General features: G+C 57.3%; 1 protein-coding gene across 5 annotated transcripts; it reads left to right on the top strand.

Moving 5' to 3' along the window:
• The first annotated feature begins 1,862 nt into the window (after positions 1-1,862).
• Positions 1,863-14,972, top strand: SLC5A5 (solute carrier family 5 member 5). 5 transcript variants are annotated; one of them, XM_043586995.1, is made up of 15 exons: positions 1,863-2,639; positions 3,445-3,510; positions 3,887-3,938; positions 4,130-4,197; positions 4,728-4,882; positions 5,256-5,396; positions 5,478-5,607; positions 6,487-6,575; positions 7,179-7,291; positions 7,387-7,457; positions 7,879-7,965; positions 8,042-8,235; positions 11,796-11,920; positions 12,658-12,773; positions 13,895-14,972. In XM_043586995.1, exons 1-15 carry the CDS (start codon positions 2,283-2,285, stop codon positions 14,057-14,059), a joined length of 1,929 nt encoding a protein of 642 aa, XP_043442930.1. In that variant the 5' UTR covers positions 1,863-2,282; the 3' UTR covers positions 14,060-14,972. The 5 variants fall into 5 exon arrangements, with proteins under 5 accessions (XP_043442930.1, XP_043442931.1, XP_043442932.1 ...); XM_043586996.1 differs by having other exon boundaries at positions 7,405-7,457; XM_043586997.1 differs by having other exon boundaries at positions 4,767-4,882.
• Positions 14,973-15,193: the final 221 nt, after the last annotated feature.

The following is a 15,193-nucleotide window of genomic DNA, read 5'->3' on the forward strand; positions in this document are numbered from 1 at the left end:
GCCTTCAGGTTTGCAGTCACCTCCTCAGAGAGCTCCCCTTCCGGAAGCCCCACATGAAGTCGCCCCCCAGGCCGGCTCCGTCTCCGACTTGACTTCACGCTTGTCACCCGTCAGCTTCTGAAATGTGCGGTCGTCTGCTGGCTGGGTCAGTGCCCTGTGCCGGTGAGCGGTAGGGGTCCGCCTGGATCCTGCTGCGCCCCCAGCAGCCGGGGCATGGTTCTGCACACAGTAGGCACTCAATGAATGCGCCTCAGCCCGAGCGTCAGTCTGTAGCCTCCCACCTCACAGTAGAGAAAGTAGAGAAAGGCCAGCAGGGGCTGGTAACCGCTCCCGGGACCCCCCCTGGCGATGAGGACTAGTTGGCCTGCTCTGCAAAGGTTTGCATATATTTGCATCCGTTTGCACGGCTTTTGGGGACGGGGATCCCCACCCGGATTTCCTCTTTCCCACCAGATTTTCCAGGAGGGTGCAGCGAGGCCGGGCCTGGAAAGCATGAACGCGGAGGAAGGAAAGGAACTCGGTGTCCTCCCCACCCTCCTGGCCCGCGTTGAGGAGTGCATGACAGCGGGCAACAGATGCCCGTGTGGCAGCCGCAGAATGGGAGTCCCGTGGGGCGGGGTGCAGGTCTGCTCCGCACCGCTCGTCGAGAGGGAGCGAGAAGGCAGTCCCCCCTCCCCGCCCCCCCCCCCCCCCCCCCCCGCCGGACACGAAGGGATGAAGGGGGGGGAGATGCTGGACCAAGCGAGAGTGGCGTGTGTCGACCAGGGGAGACCACCAGGGGGCGGCAGAGGCTTGGGGAGGACTCCGGTACCCTCGCCTAGAACCCCGCGGTTTTGATCCCTCCCGCTTTTGCAAGGAGGGAACCCAGTTTGGGGAGACCAAGTCAGGACTCAAGCACCGAGGTCCGAGCCTCCAGTGGCCAAAGTCCCTCTGGTCCACCAGCGAAGGGCCCCAAGAAGACAGCGTCTGCGTCCTTTGATGGCACGACCCCAGGCAACGGGCTTCGCCTCCCCAAACTGGGTCTGCTCATCTGTGCCATAGGGACGTGTCAGATACTACCTCCCAAGTAGTCGTGGTCCTCCGTTTATTCTGGCTCATGGCCACGGACAGCCCCTCCCCCATGACCTCCATTATACATACACTTAATGCCTGGCACAGGACAGTCGCTCCTTGCCGGTGCCGTGCTGGAAACAACAAATGAATAAAGAGTGAATGAGGTGCTTACTCTGTGCCGGGCTTGTATTATGCAAGTTCAATTTATTTCTCCGAGGCAGGGGCTGTTATATGCCCATTTACAGATGGCGAAACTGAGGCCCAATGACAAAGATTCCCCCAAGTGTGTGCATTTAAGACCTGAACCCCAATGTTTCCCACTCAGCCCGAGGTTGGGGCTTGGTGATGCCCTCCCACTGGGCTCCGGAGAAAGGGAGTGGGTCCAGATGCCAGTTGGGGGAGGGGTTCAAGCGGCAGGACAACCCAGAAAGTGAACCCCTGTCCCGTGGGAGAGTGAGCTCCCCTCAGCCGAAGGCACAGAGGGAAGCACAGCGGCGAGCTGAATGCGGAGGCCACTGCTCCCAGCTGTGTGGCCGGTCTCAGGTGAGTGACATATGCCATCTCGGAGCCTCAGTTTCTCCACCTGTCGACGCGAGACATCATCAGCTCGTGGTGAGAGGAAACCGTCACACAAAGTAAGAGGGGCGTTTGGGAGCCTCCCCCAGCAGCCACCCACGTGGCCGGTCATGGGCCTTGCTGACCCAGTCCTGCGCGGAAAGGGTGCGGGTCCTGCCCGCCCCCGAGTCCAGGGGCGGAGTTTCGCGCACCCGGGGAGGCCAATAAATTCACAGCCGGTCGCCGCGAGCTGCCCCTTTAAGCCCCACGGAGGCCACCGGTGGTCAGCGCTGAGCCCAGCCCCCAGGGAGAGGGACAGACGGCCGCCGGGCGGGGGACACGCCGCTGCGCTGGGCAGCCCCGGGCCGAGAGGGGGAGGCGAGGTGGACGGACAGACAGACGGCAGACGCGTGGACGCCGAGGAGGGACGGGGAGGCAGACGACCGCCGCGAGGATCCAAAGATTCCTTGCCCAGGGAGCCCCTGCCCGAGTCCCGGTCGCTGCCTCCCTCCAGGGAGCGACGGAGACAGGCGTGCGGCCTCGCTGCGGGGGCCGAGCATCATCCCGCCTCCACGCGGCCCTGCCTCCTCGGCCGCTGCGGGTTTCCCTTCCCCGGGGCACGCGGGGTGGCTAGAAGGGCCGAGGACGCGCTTGGCCCCCCGCACCTGCGCGTCATGGCCGCCGTCCAGGGCGAGGCGCGGGCCGCGTTTGGACCCTGGGACTACGGGGTCTTCGCCCTCATGCTGCTGGTGTCCACGGGCATCGGGCTGTGGGTCGGGCTGGCGCGGGGCGGGCAGCGCAGCGCCGAGGACTTCTTCACCGGCGGCCGGCGCCTGGCGGCCCTGCCCGTCGGCCTCTCGCTGGCCGCCAGCTTCATGTCGGCGGTGCAGGTGCTGGGCGTGCCGGCCGAGGCCTACCGCTACGGCCTCAAGTTCATCTGGATGTGCCTGGGCCAGTTGCTCAACTCCCTGCTCACCGCGGTGCTCTTCCTGCCGGTCTTCTACCGCCTGGGCCTCACCAGCACCTACCAGGTACCGGGCGGAGGCCCGGAGGCAGGACCCGCCCGGCTGAGGACGCAGGGATGCGGCGGGGAGGCCCTGGGACTTTGAAGCGCTGCCCAGGGGGCCGCAGGCGGGCTCTCGGGTGCTTTAATGGGGAGAGGAAGGGGGCAGGCAGCCCTACGAGAGGGTTCTGGGAAGTCGCCCCAGGCAGTGGGGGGAGGGTCAGGAAGGAGGAAGAGGAGCCGCCGTCCCGGTTCTCCTCGGTGGAAGCCCGCGAAAGGCGGAGCCAGATGTGCACGGAGTGTGGGAAGGCTCATACCTGCCCCCCGCATGCCTGGGCGTGCGCACGCCCGAGCCGTCGCCGGACTGCGGGCGCAGGGTTCGAAACCTGACTTGCCTCCTCCCTCGGCCCGGGTTTCCCAAGTGTCAGACTGGGCTGATTAGGGGGCCTCCCTTCAGGGCAGCAGGTAAAGGGATTAAAATCGTGACCGGTCCACAGTGGGCGACCGACGAGAGTTGGCCACAGGCGCTGGGCAGTTCGCGTGTCTGTTCAGAGCGGCGCCGCCCCGGGGGCCAGTTAGCCGCCAGTGGGGGGCGGAGGGACGTGAGCACTTAGGCTGGATCGGGCTTCCCGGGCACACGCCTTGCGCACAGGTTGTCTGCAGACCGGTCGGAATGTGTGCGCTTGGCGGGGGCCCCCGCGGGGACGAGCGGAGAGCAGAAAGGCCTCCGGAGGGAGGGCAGAAGCCGGGAGGGCGGGCGAAGCACCCCAGAGGCCTCGATCTCCTGGGTAGGACCTGCCCAGGTGACCACGAGCCTCGGCTCCTCCTTGCAGTATCTGGAGCTGCGCTTCAGCCGCGCTGTGCGGCTCTGCGGGACCCTGCAGTACCTGGTGGCCACAGTGAGTGGCCTCGGTCCTGCCCTCGCCCGCAGGCTCCCGCTCAGGTCCCGCTGGGGTCCCGGTCTTCGTCGGCCCCGCCCACAGCACGCCCCCCGCCCCACCCACCCCCCCATCCATCACTACCGGGTCGCGCGGGTCCCACCCTGGTCCTGGAAGGCCCCGCCCAGGCCCGGCCGCAAACTCTGGCCCCGCCCCTTCGCGCCCGGCCCCGCCCCCGCCCGGCCCGGCCCCGCCCATCCGCCCTCACGCCTCCCCTCCCCACCTGCTGATCCCCTGCTGTCCCGACGCCGCCCGCTCCAGCACCGCTCTCTCCTCCTCTCCTCCTCCTTCCCCCTCCTCTCCGTGGGCCTCACCCGGCCCCGCTCTCTACTTGCAGATGATGTATACTGGCATCGTGATCTACGCCCCCGCGCTCATCCTGAATCAAGGTTTGATTCTAGGAGGTCAGGGGAGGGTGACGGGGAGGGCGCAAGGGCTTCAAGACTAGACCAAAGCAAAGGGGAGGAGCAGCCCAGGAGAGACTTGGAAGGAAAGAATCCTGGAGAGAGGAGGGGCCTAGGCCCTGGGGCCAAGTCCGCCCCCTGCCCGGAGGCCTAATGTGGGGGGGTTCCTTGCACAGTGACTGGGTTGGACATCTGGGCATCGCTCCTGTCCACCGGAGCCATCTGTACCTTCTACACGACTGTGGTGAGTGCCCCCCTCCCCGCCGCCGTCCCCACCCCACGTAGGGGCTCCACGCCCGCTGGGTGGGGGACACCCTGAGGGCACCCTCCCCTCCCTCCTTTTCCTTCCGGCCAAGGAAGCCTGCATCCCAGCTGGGCCTCAGTTTCCTCATCTTAATAGTGAAAAGTAATTTGAAAGGCTTAATTGCGGAGACTTCAGGGATAGGCCAGCTTCGGGACGGGCTGGATCGGGGGGCTACAACAGGATCCCCTGGGTCCCTCTCCCATCTCTTGGGGTCGCATCAGCTAGGAGTTGTCATAATAATAACGGCAGCCATCACTCATCCACGCACGGAACACTTGTGTGCGCCAGGTGTTATTCCAAATATTTTCCTCAGATTAACTAATTAAATCCTCCTAACAACACCGTTTTACCGATGAGGAAACAGGCAGAGAGGGGGCATCGGTCCCAGCCCCTGCTGGTGGCCAGACTGGGTTTGGCTTCAGGCAGATCCCCGTCTGACCCCCTGTCTCCCACTCTGTCACATCTTGCAGGGCGGCATGAAGGCTGTGGTCTGGACCGATGTGTTTCAGGTCGTGGTGATGCTCACTGGCTTCTGGGTTGTCCTGGCCCGCGGCACCATGCTGGTGGGGGGGCCCAGGCATGTGCTTGACATCGCCCAGAACCACTCCCGGATCAACCTGATGGAGTGAGTAAAACAGTGGATGCCTCCTGCCCCCCTCCCCAGACTCCCCACAGGCAAACCCTTTGTTTCCCCTCTCTATACTCCCCCAGCCCCCATCCCTCCATCTGTCCCACCGCGTCCCCCAGCCCAGACTGGAGACTCCAGGCTCTCGGAGGTCCCAGCTGGGCACAGGGAGAATGGTTTTTGAATGCATACGTGGTTGACTTGATAAACAAACGAATACATTTTCAATCCGGCAAACTCCTACTCACACTTCAAAACCCATCCCGCAAATCCCCTTAAGGCCCATAAGGTCCGGAGTGTCGATCTGGGGCCCTTGAGAGGGTGAAGTCAGTATGGCATTCCCTTATGGCTGTCCTGCCCTGCCCTTCTCCAGCTTTAACCCGGACCCACGGAGCCGCTACACGTTCTGGACTTTTGTGGTGGGTGGCACATTGGTGTGGCTCTCGATGTACGGCGTCAACCAAGCACAGGTGCAGCGCTATGTGGCCTGTCGCACAGAGAAGCAGGCCAAGCTGTGAGTGTTTCGGAGGGGCCGAGTGGGGGCGTCAGGGCCGCGCTGCCCACCTCCTCTGCCTGAGGCTGCCCCTCCCCACAGGGCCCTGCTCATCAACCAGCTGGGCCTGATCCTGATCGTGTTCAGTGCTGCTGGCTGTGGCGTGATCATGTTCACGATCTATATAGACTGCGACCCTCTCCTGGCAGGGCGGATCTCTGCCCCAGACCAGGTAAGTCCGGGCCGGGCTCCTAGGCCACTCCTACCCCCCCCCCCCCTCTGAATTTCTACACTCTGGGGGGTGAGGGTAGAAGAGAGAAGAGCCTGCACAGAAGCCCAGGGGCAGGAAAGAGGATCTGGAAGGAATGGGGAAGATGAGGCAGTGTGGAGCTTTGGAGGGAGGGGCGGGGGGAGGGTGTGAGTAGGGGAGGGGCGCATTCAGATTTAGAGTCAGACTCCCTGAGGGATATCAAGGGGATAGGACCGTGGTCCAGCACGAAATGACGGTGTTGAGATTAATAATAATCACCAGCTCTCGTGTCCCAAGCACCTACTCTGTGCCTCATGCTGTTCCCTTCACAAGCAGTTGGTCTCCCATAAAACCCTTCAACATGCGATGAGGCCAAGGCTGTCACGGCCCCCACTTTATGGATGGGGAAACTGAGGCTGGAGTAGGCGGGCAGCAACTGCCCGAGGTCCACAGGCAAATCAGGGGCAGCACCAGGGCCAGGACCCATGCCTGGTTCAGAGTCCGTTCAGCATGAGCAGAAGGTGGAAGGCTATCCCACCTGCTGTCCTCCCCTGGGGTCAGATCCTGGACTGTGCCTGACTGTGCAACCGCAGGCGAGGACTGCACCTGTCAGCTTTACTGTCCTTGTCAATAAAGTGGAGATGACACGGGCCTCTGCCTCACTGGGATCCCAGGGCTCTGTGCGCGGTGGGGGCTCAGTGACTCTCCTCGGGTGTATGCAGTCAATCAGCAAACACACACCAAGTGCCCGCTGTGAGCCTGGGCTGCACTGGGCCCTGGGGGCATGCAGTGTGAAGACAGACAGAATCCCCTGGCCTTGGGGTGCTGCTGTCCTGGAGGTCGACCCCTGCCTCCCCCCAGTACATGCCCCTGCTGGTGCTGGACATCTTCAAGGACCTGCCTGGAGTCCCCGGGCTCTTTCTGGCCTGTGCCTACAGTGGTACCCTCAGGTGAGCAGTCCTGAGCAACCCCGGCCACATTTGAGCCCCCGTGGGATAGAAGGTTCTGGGCGTGTCCTTCATTTACAGCTCCTGCTTGGTCCCCGGTGGGCAGCTCAGGGCCCCACCTGACTCCCCTCTCCCTTCTTTCTTTCCTTCTTTCTTCCCCCAAACACATGTTGATTGAGCACCTGCTATGTGCTACTGCTGTTCTAAATCCCAGGGCACGGCCGTGACCATGTGGTCCCCTGCTCCTGCCCTCAGGGGGCCTCACGTTCTGGTGTTTTCAAATATTGCATGACTTCTGTCACACCCCTGCTCCACGCACCCGTTCTCTGTGCCCTAATATTGATGGCTCTGTAACGATAACTCGTGTCCTTCGTGTCTTTGGTCAAGGGTATCCTTGCGCCCGTGGAGGTGTCTCAGGTCTGGGGGCGGGGATGGTGGGACGGCAGACACCTCCCCCCACTCTTGGGGTATTCTGTCACCCAGGCCTCTGTCCTTGGGGTGGGTGGGGTCCTGGGAAGTCAGATGGCCTGAGCAGCCGGGGCCTCCCCCAGGGGGTGTGTGGCCAGTCCCTCGATGGGACCTGATGGCCACCCTCCCCGCCCCCAGCACCGCATCCACCAGCATCAATGCCATGGCCGCAGTCACCGTGGAGGACCTCATCAAGCCTCGGCTGCCGAGCATCACACCCCGGAGACTCGTGATGATCTCCAAGGGGCTCTGTGAGTTCCGGGGTGGGGGGGTGTGCAGGGGGGAGACTCAGGGGCGGGGCAGGGGGGCATCTCCCTGTTGAGGGTGACATCCCCATCTGCTACAGCACTCATCTATGGCTCAGCCTGTCTCACCGTGGCGGCTCTGTCCTCACTGCTGGGGGGAGGCGTCCTCCAGGTGAGCCCCCCACTCCTGGGCCCAGCCCCCTCCCCACAAGGAGGGGGGCATCACCTGCATTGAACTGAAGTCCGCAGAGGGCCCTAGCTTTTTTTTGCGGCGGAACTGGGTTCTGTCTGATGCCACGGGCCTGATGCATTCTGCAGCCAGCCACCTGGCTGGTGGCACCTTGAGGTGGGAGGTGGGCGGCGGGTGGCTTGGAGGCGGGACCGGAATTTGTCAGGACTGAGAATCTGCGGTCTTTGCCTCCCACGCAGGGGACAGAGGCAGGAACGGGGAGTCCCCTCCCCTTTGGGGAAACTGAAGCCGGGAGGGCCCGCAGTGGGATTCCTCAGGTCTGGCTTTCCCAGCGGGGTGACTGACGCCAGGAGAGGTGGGGTGGCGCTGCCCTCAGCTCCCCCGCCCCCACCCACTGTCCCAGGGCTCCTTCACCGTCATGGGAGTCATCAGCGGCCCGCTCCTTGGAGCCTTCATCCTGGGAATGTTTCTCCCTGCCTGTAACACTCCGGTGAGTGGGGGCGGGCGGGGCACAGGGTTGGGAGGGGGAGAGGCTTCTCTCCCCTGACGTAGGCTCTGCCCCCAAGGGTGTCCTCTCCGGGCTGGCCACCGGCTTGGCGCTCTCGCTGTGGGTGGCGGTGGGCGCCACTCTGTACCCGCCCGGCGCTCAGTCCTTGGGAGTCCTGCCGTCATCGGCCGCCGGCTGTGCGGTGCCTTCCGCCAACACCTCCGGCCTCCAGGGCCTGCTCGGGGCCACCAACACCTCCAGCAAGAGCCCCAGGTGAGCGGGTTGGTCTCAAGGGTGGGCGTGGCCTGAGAGGGTGTGACTGGGGGCGGGGCTCTTAATGAGTTACCGAATGAGAAGGAGGAATGGGTTGGGGCATCCGGGTGGCTCGGGGCGGTTGAGCGTCTGGCTCCGGCTCAGGTGATGATCTCACAGTTGGTGGGTTCCAGCCCCGCTTCGGGCTCTGTGCTGACCGCTCAGAGCCTGGAGCCTGCTTTCGGATTCTGTGTCTCCCTATCTCTCTGCTCCTCCCCTGTTTACACACTCTATCTCAAAAATAAATAAGCATTAAAAAAAAAAAAAAGGAATCTTCTTGGGAAGAGGTGAGGGAAGGACATTCCCAGTGGAGAGAGGGAAAGTGCAAAGGCCCTGAGGCCACCTCAGTTTAGTGCCTTCCAACTATGGTGAGGTTTGGTGAGGTTGGGGGGGTATTTAGTGGGAGGAGAAAGGTTAGGAGATGAGGTCCAGCCAGAAGAATTTGGTCTGATTCTTTATTATCATAAATATTATTGAGGTGGAATTAAAATCAACCACTTAAAAGTGGTTTTTAGTAGATTCACAAGGTTATACGACCGTCACTATTAAGTCAAGAACATCTTCATCACCTCAACCGGAAGCCCCCTACCCATTAGCAGTCACTCCCCATTTCCCCCTCCCTCCAGCCCCTGGCCACCCCTAATCTCCTTTTTGCTACAGACCTGCCTTTTTCGGGTATTTCTCATACATGGAATTATCCAACATAGGGCCTGTTTTGTCTGGCACGGTGTGTTCAAGTGGTTGGTTTTTTTGGTTTTTGTTCTTGTTTGTTTTTATGTTTTCAAGGTTTATGCACATTGTAGCACGTATCAGGGCTTGATTCCGTTTTATGGCTGAAATAATATTCCCTGTACGGATGGACCACATTTTGTTTAACCACCCATCCCTTGGACATCTGGGTTGTTCACACTTTTTGGCTACTGCGAACAGTGCTGCTGTGAACATTTGTGTGCAAGTCTTGGTGTGGACATGTGTTTTCATCTCTCTTGGTTTATACCTAGTAGTGGAATTGCTGGATCATATAGTAATTCTTTTGTTTTTGTTTTTGTTTTTGTTTTACTTTTTAAATGTTTATTTAAGTAATCTCTATGCCCAAGGTGGGGCTGAACTCACGACCCTGAGATCAAAGAGTTGCATGCTCTTCTGGCTGAGCCCCACCCCCACCCCCACCCCCACACAGTAATTCTCCGTTTGACTTTTCAAGGAACCACCAGACCGTTTCCCACAGCGGCTGCATGAGGGTTCCAATTCCTCTGCATCCTTGAGGAGACGTGTTATTTTCCATTCTTTAAAATCCTGGGGTGATTGGGTGGCTGCGTCAGTTGGGCACCCGCCTTCGGCTCGGGGCGTGATGTCACAGTTCGTGAGTTCGCGCCCCGCATCGGGCTCTCCGCTGTCAGTGTAGAGCCGGCCTCAGATCCTCTGTCCCCGCCACCCCCCCCCCCCACCGCCTCCCCCACTCACGCTCTCTTTCACTCAAAAATAAATAAACGTTACAAAAAATAATAAATTAGTTAAATTCTAGCCATCCTGGTGAGTGTGAAATGACATCTCATTATAGGGGTTTTTTAGTCAGTCTTTTAACCTTTATTTCATCTTTCATAAAGAACACGGAAGAGCAGATATGCAGTATCATTTAACGATGACTTTTATTTTATTTTATTTTTTTTAATTTTTTTAAATTTTTTAACGTTTATTTATTTTTGAGAGAGAGACAGAGCATGAATGGGGGAGGGTCAGAGAGAGGGAGACACAGAATCTGAAACAGGCTCCAGGCTCTGAGCTGTCAGCACAGAGCCCGACGCGGGGCTCGAACTCACGGACCGTGAGATCGTGACCTGAGCCGAAGTCGGCTGCTCAACCGACTGAGCCACCCAGGCGCCCCGACTTTTATTTTTTTAACAGGTTTTTTTTTTTAAGATTTTATTTGTAAGTCATCTCTACACCCAACATGGGGCTCTCACTCACAACCTTGAGATCAAGAGTCACATGTTCTACTGGCTGAGCCAGCCAGGCACCCCCCCCCCCCATGAATATTTTTAAACTGTCGAAGTTTAGGGGCATGTCTGGCTGGCTCTGTTGGTGATGTGAGCAACTCTTGACCTTGGGGTCATGAGTTCAAGCCCCGTGTTGGGCATAGAGATTACTTAAAAATAAAATCTGGGGGTGCCTGGGTGGCTCAGTTGGTTAAGCATCCGACTCTTGATCTCAGCTCAGGTCACGATCCCATGGTTCATGAGACTGAGCCCCACTTTGGGCTCTGTGCTGACTGCACAGGGCCTACTTGGGATTCTCTCTCTTCTCTCTCTGCCCCTCCACACCTGGTGCGCTCTCTCTCTCTCTCTCTCAAAAAATAAATAAATATGCTTTAAAAACTTTGTTTTAAATAATAAAATAAAATCTCTAAAAAGTAAATTAAAAACATAAACTATAGAAGTTTAGATTATAAATCAAAACTTTCTTTTACCTAAAACATAATAGTTATTTTCCTAATATTACTCACTAATATAGGGTTGTATAAACATTGACATATAATTCAAATACCATAAAATTCACCCTTTTAAAGTGTACAACTTGGGGCACCTGGGTGCCGCAGGTCCCAGGGTCATGGGATCGAACCCCGTGATGTGGAGCCTGCTTGAGATTTTCTCTCTCTCTCTCTCTCTCTTTCTCCCTGTGCCCCTCTCCCCCGCTCATGTGCTTTCTCTCTCTCTCTCTCTCTCTCTCTCTCTCTCTTCCTAAAGCAAAAACAAAAGCCAAAACAAAACAAAACAAAAAGTGTACATCTCAGTGGTTTTTAATGTACTGGAAGCCTGTACCTCCCTCTCCCCTCCACCTGTTTCGCTCATCTCTCCGCCCCCTAATCATTGTAATTTTGATTTGCATTTCCCTAATGACTAATGATCGACCATATTTTCATGCGCTTACTAGCCATTTTTACACCTTGTTTTGAGAAATGCCTATTCGAACCCTTTGCCTGTTTTTTAAGTGGGTCATTTCTTTTTTACTGTCGAGTGGTAATTTGTATGTTCTTTAAATCTGTACGTAGTCGGGACACTAGATCCTTATCAGATGTATGATTTGCAAATATTTTCTTCCACTCTGTGGGCTGTCTTTCCATCCTCTTGATGGACAAAAGTTTCCGGGTTCGATGAAGTCCAGTTTATCTACGTTTTCCTGGGTTGCTTGTGCTTTGGGTGTCAGAGCTAAGAAACGATGACCTGATCCAGGGTCACAAAGATGCACACACCTATGTTTTCTTCTAAGCGTTTAATTTGGGTAGATTCTGAGGGTCCTAGGGAGCCACAGAGGGTGGGGAGCAGTGGCGGGAGGTGATCTGAGTTACCTTTTAGTAAACGCTCCCTCTGGCTGTGTGTAGAGAACACCTGTGGGTGGCAGTGCGTTAGCAGGAGGGAAAGAGAAGTGAGCACTGCACACATCTGAGTGGGCAGTAATGGAAGACTGGGCTAGAACAGATTGGGAGTGGCTTTTGGACTCATGCCTGCCTCTCACGCCCCCAGCCCCGGAGTGGACCCCGGGCGACCCGCCTTAGCTGACAGCTTCTATGCCATTTCCTATCTTTATTATGGTGGCCTGGGAACGCTGAGCACTGTGCTGTTTGGAGCCCTCATCAGCTGCTTGACAGGTAAGCAAGGTGTATGCCCTTCTCCGAGATCACCTTGCGCATCCCTCTGCCTCCAGGACCCACCGGGCAGGGAGAAGAGGAAGGACATTCCTGTCAGCCAAATGGCCACCGCGTGCTGGATGCATCTGCAGCCTTTATGCTGTGTCGTCTTCGGGACAACCCCGCACTTCGCAGGGCTTGTCCCATTTTGCAAAGGCAGAAACTGAGGCACCCCCTCCCCCCTTCTACCTGACTCTAGTCCCTCCTCTGCCTCCAAAACTTAAGTCTTTGCTAGAGGTCGTGGGGTGGAGCCTGGGACGCTGTCCATTGTGCTGAAATCTCTTCTCATCAGGGCCTTGGCGACTCCGTGTCCCTCCTGGAATTCTGAATGCCACCGAGAAGTGGAGAGAGATCAAGAGAAATCAATAGTGATCACAGTACCTGTTCTTGCTTCCTGTGTCTCCGACCTGACACTCATCTGGGCTTTACTGAGCCCTTTTCTGTGCCAGGCGTCATTCTAGATGCTGGGGAAATAGTGAACCACACACTGGACCTGCCCAGCCACCCACTGATGTATTACATCCCCTCACTGTGTAGACGAGAAAACTGAAGCCCAGAGAAGGGCAGAGGCTTGCCAGGGCACCCAGTGGGTCATTACTGAGCCCGAGATTGGGACCCATCAGTGTCTCCCTTCCCCCTCCCTGTGCTTGGTCCCCAGTTCTCATTGCCCTGTCACTAAATGCCCCCATTTCCCTCAGGCCCCACCAAGCGCAGTGCCTTGGGTCCTGGGCTGCTGTGGTGGGACCTTGCACGACAGACAGCATCGGTGGCCCCCAAGGAAGAAGTGGCTACCTTGGATGACAGCTTGGGGAAGGTCAGTCACAGGGCTGGCTCCCAGAGCAGGGGGAAGGGCAGTGAAATGACTTTGGGTGCTCTGGGCATGGCCATAATTCAGGGGAGGGACGTGGTGAGTCCCTATGTTTCTCAACCTCTTGTTACCTCCAGTGGAAAGCCTCCACTGAGAGTTGATGTGTCTTCAACACTTTTTATTATTCCCTTAGCAAAGACTGAGCGGAATTTCATACTGTTCATATCCTTTTATCATTTTTACAATTATTTTCAATCTATGGCAGGTGAAACTGGTTTGCCTTTAGGGTGTTGATGTAAAGTCCCTCCTGTAAATAAAATTACGTAATTCAAAAGTGAGTCAACTTAGAGAAAATCTTACATAAGAAACACAACAGGGAGTAGACCAGCTTCAGCCAAAGCCATGTGGTTACTATGTGAATGCCCTGAATTTGGAACATGCTGTCCCTGATCCAGACCTGCCCCTGCTTTGGAATCCCTGTTTCATTTTCTCATTTCTTACGCACTTGCTGTGTCCCCAGGCCTATTCTGGGCTGGGGTTCGAGTCCACTGTCTAGGAGGAGCAGGGGAAAGCTGAACTGAGAATTGAGTAGGATCTCAGCAGGTAATGAGGACAATAAAACAGGGTCCTGTGATGAGGGTGGCCTCTTGGAAGACATAAGAGCTAGAGCCCACAGGGAGGAGGAGCCAGCCTGCAGAAGATCTGGGGGGAGGGCACTGTTGATGGAGAGCACAGCAGGTGCAAAGGCTGAGGCCAGAAGCTTGGAAGGGGGAGGTATGGAGAGGGAAGGGATTTGGCTGGAGTGTTTTGAAAGCTCCTTCCAGCTGCTGAAGGGAAATATTTATTTTCTTGAAAGGAGAGCAGGCAGAAAGTCAGAGAGAGGGAGGTATGCATCCGTGCAAGCTTTAACGGCCTGGACTATAGGTCACCTGGGCATTGGGGGAGAGAAGTGGATGGGGACTTTGGAGGCAGAAGGGACAGGACTGGCTGATGCACTGACCAAGGGGACAATTGTGCAACCCTCCCCAAGTCTGTCCTTCTAGGCCCTCAGTGATCCCATCTGCGGGATGAGCTGACACAGAGCAGAATGGGGTCTCTGAATGGGATTTCTTCTCTCTCCCCTCCAGGGTGCTGAGGAGCTGCCCCCTGGAGCCAAGAGGCCTCCTGACTTCTTGCCCAGTGATGAGGACCGTCCGCTCTTCCTGGGGCAGAAGGAGGTGGAGGGAGCCGGCTCCCAGACCCCCAGCAGTGGACATGACCATGGCCAGGACCTTCGGGAGACCCACCTCTGAGCCAGCAGGCGACTGACCACTGAACCCCGCAGGTTCCTGGGATGGAACCTCAGGGTGGGCCACTCCCAGGCCACAGGAGCATAGCCTCGGGCTCCGATTGGCTGGACTGTGTCCTATGCAAATGAGTTTGGGACTGAATGTCCCGCCCTACGGAAAGAGGTGAAGCCCTGCCTTTAGGAGGTCATTTTATCCAGCCCCCTTCTTCCAGCCAGTCCCTAGTCTTAGGTGCTGCACCCTTGCCTGCTCCCCCAAAATGAAGCCAGATTTTCCTCCACGTTCAATGGAAAGATGTTGGAGTCCCCTCTGGACAACACGGGAAAACTCCAGGCCCAAGATGAGGGTCTGAGAAAGTCTCCGGGGCTCTCTGGAACATGTCTGAACCTTAGCAAGGATTTTGAAGGTCCTCAGGCACAACCCCCTGCACCCCATTTCACAGATGGGGAAACTGAGGTCTGGAAAGGGACAACAACTTGACCAAGGTCACAGAGCAAACTAGAGATTCATTGAGAGTTGGGCACCAGCTCTTCCTCCTTCACCTCTCTGTTTTCCTCCCTTTGAAGGGTCAGACATCATATGGCCCTTGACCTTGGGAGCAAGAAGGGAGGATAAAAGAGAAATAGTGTTTTCAATCTTCTTCTTTGCACTTGGACACTCTCCGTCGCATCTACTAAGAACCATGAACCCCCTTCCCAGAGGAATACACTAAGGCTTAGTGGGGTTTCCTGAGGTCACACAGCGAGTTGGGTCTGGGCAGGGACAGGCCTGAGAGCTGCGTGACGCTGACGCTCCATTGCCAACATGTCACCGGTGAACAGGGTCACTTAGGTTGGGCAAACCCACGTCCTGGGGATGCTCTTGACTTTGGTTAGAGACTTACTCCATGCACATCAAATAAACGGACTTTGACGCTTGATGTTCTGTGCTCTCTGAAAAATCATTCTGGCTGTTGCCTCCGCTGTCCTCCGTCAGATCTGAGTGTGAATCTCAGGGTCTCTTGACCCCAGCCTGTGAATGAATAAACCCGAGTATTTAAAGCAACAGAGCAAGGTAATAATTGCCACATCGGGGTGCATTGTGCTGCCCTTCCTGACCCCTAGCTTCTCTCCCCTTCTGACTTACTCTTGAAGCACCCCT

Source organism: Prionailurus bengalensis, chromosome A2 (genome assembly GCF_016509475.1).
Source record: "Prionailurus bengalensis isolate Pbe53 chromosome A2, Fcat_Pben_1.1_paternal_pri, whole genome shotgun sequence".
NCBI classification, from domain to species: Eukaryota; Metazoa; Chordata; class Mammalia; order Carnivora; family Felidae; genus Prionailurus; species Prionailurus bengalensis.

Excerpts from the sequence above, each read along its gene's own strand:
- SLC5A5 (XM_043586995.1), top strand. The coding sequence starts at position 2,283 with ATGGCCGCCGTCCAGGGCGAGGCGCGGGCCGCGTTTGGACCCTGGGAC. Across the intron at positions 3,511-3,886 it reads TGCAGTACCTGGTGGCCACA|ATGATGTATACTGGCATCGT; the intron begins GTGAGTGGCCTC and ends CTCTACTTGCAG. Across the intron at positions 12,774-13,894 it reads TGGATGACAGCTTGGGGAAG|GGTGCTGAGGAGCTGCCCCC; the intron begins GTCAGTCACAGG and ends TCTCCCCTCCAG.